This window comes from Galeopterus variegatus, unplaced genomic scaffold (assembly GCF_000696425.1).
Source record: "Galeopterus variegatus unplaced genomic scaffold, G_variegatus-3.0.2 Scaffold8478, whole genome shotgun sequence".
Lineage (NCBI taxonomy): Eukaryota > Metazoa > Chordata > Mammalia > Dermoptera > Cynocephalidae > Galeopterus > Galeopterus variegatus.
Window position 1 is genome coordinate 43,296 of NW_007734589.1, and position 2,284 is coordinate 45,579.

The window sequence follows — 2,284 nt, forward strand, 5'->3', positions numbered from 1 at the left end:
CTATGTGACCTTCGCAAAGGTAGCAATACTCATACAATAGTGAGTCTCCTCTGTTACAATCAATGCCTACCACGAAATACGCCAAGTTTCTTAAGCACCTCAGAAAAGATGTGCCATATAGAAATCAATTCCACAATTTTGAATATTTTTAGTGCTAAAACAAGAACGTACAGCATTTTCTATCCCTACTATAGGAGGAAGCATCACAGATTTTCATATAACTGAAATTTATGTACTTGGAAAATATGTTTTTTGAATCTGATCTACAGAGACTTTGCTTTTATATACGTGTAATTATAGTGGAACTTGTTGAAACTAAGGCTGTCTCAGACTCACATGTGACACATGACATGAAGGGCTTTTAAGGGAAAAAATATTTTCTAGTGTGGACTTTCTTGTATGTTAATAATCAGAGAAGTAAATTGGGCTGCTAAGCTTTGAACACATTCTTGTGGTAATTAAAAGTAAATAAGTGCCAATAACGAGTCACGATTAGAAGAGGTTAGACAAGAAAAACACAGACCAAAACAAATTGAGAGACGAAACATTGCACTGAAGATAGCACAGGCATCAGGGTCACATAGGCCTGGGAACCAGTTCAGGCACCAGCTCCTTGAAGTTTTGTGACCTAGAGTTTTGTTACACAACATGTGAAGACTGGTATGTGTGTGTGTGTGTGTGTGTGTATACATTATGTAATGTACATACATCACATACACCTGCACATCAGTCAAAACCTCAGAATTGATAAATCAGGAAAGTAAACTGAAGAATTTTTAGGAATTATAAACCCAGTTAATTTCCTAATTCCTTAACTTCATAAAGTATTTTAAACATAGTGCTACCTGTATTTCAAAGCACCATTTCCTGTTACAATTTTTAAAAGATAGTAGAAATCTATTTAATAAAAATAATTATTCATTTTAAAGCAGAAGCCCTGAAACCCAGCTATAAGTGCAGAGGCTCTTTATTACATATTTTTTAAAAGCATCACTGGGCTGTGATTGTGAATAAGTAGGACACAGCTGAGGATGCGGCCTCACGTACCTTCCTGAGGTGTTGTGCAGGGGTTTGTAATCACGCAGCCTGTGGAGCAAGGGCATTCTCTCCTTGCTCATGGTAACACGACACTCCCAGGGTTTCCCCTCCTGGGAGATGCAAAAGACTGTGGTGGAGGAGGGAGGCTGCAGAGTCTGTTCACTGGTTCTCCAACAGACCGCAGGAGCTGCTGATGTTGGGCCAACTGCTGCTCCCTGGGCTGGAAGGCTCCTGCCCCAGGATTCCAGGGATGGCTCTAGCAGAAGTGGCAGTTACACTTGAAGACTCAGTGTGCAGGCTGGATGGGTGTCCATCGTAATGACCTGGCTCATGGGAAAGGAGGAAATCCTCCCTGGTGGAGGATGGGACAAGTTGAGGAGGGGCACTCTGGTGACAGTATTGGGATATCTGATCATTCAACACAGCCTTTGAACTATGAACTTTCAGACGTGTGTGTGCGCGCGCGTGTGTTTCTGATACCACAAGCTGGTATATGTCTTGGAATATATAGACATATACATATATTGGACAAGCAGGAATTGTTACAAATTTTTTTTCTGTTTTGTGCTGTTGAGGTAATCCCTTTTGGTAACGTTTTATTTGGATACAATTTCAAACTTGTGGAAAAGTATAAGAATAGTACAAAAAGCTCCTGCATTTTGCCCCATTTGCTCTCTCTCTCTCCCCCACCCTCCCTCCCTCTATCTACATGTAATATGCACAGTTTTTTTTCTGAAAAATTGAAAGTACATTTCAGATATTATACCCTATTACCCCCTAAATACTTGAGAACAAGAACATCTCCTGCATAACCACAGTACAATAATGAAAACCTGGAAATTCAACATTACACAACACTGCTGCCTAAAATACAGTCCGTACTCAAATTTGGTCAATTGTTCTAATAATGTCCTTTATAACTATTTTTTACAGGTTCAGGATCTAATCTGGGACCACTCATTGCATTTAGCTGCTGTATCCTTTAATCTGGAGACGTCCCTCAGTCTTTGTCTTTTATGACCTTGAGAGTTTGAAGAATACAGGCCAATTATTTTGTTTGATTTAGTCTGACCATTCCACATGATTAGTTCCATGTGGAGCAGTTTGGGGAGGAACACCACAAAACTGGTGCTCTGTCCCCCGGGCACCCTGCAGGGAGGCACTCATGTGCACACCAGGTGCACTAGGTCATGGTGTCAGTTTGTTCCATTGCTGGCGACATTAACTTTGACAGTTTGGCTAAGGT

General features: G+C 40.7%; 1 protein-coding gene across 1 annotated transcript in view; it reads right to left on the reverse strand.

The window, feature by feature from the left end:
• Positions 1-1,118, reverse strand: part of LOC103608495 (serine/threonine-protein kinase MRCK alpha-like) — a 44,060-nt gene extending 42,942 nt beyond the window's left edge. Inside the window, exon 1 of the mRNA XM_008592926.1 lies at positions 1,048-1,118. Coding sequence (XP_008591148.1) covers positions 1,048-1,118 — 71 coding nt within the window. The remainder of the gene's footprint in view (positions 1-1,047) is intronic.
• Between the last annotated feature and the right edge of the window lie 1,166 nt (positions 1,119-2,284).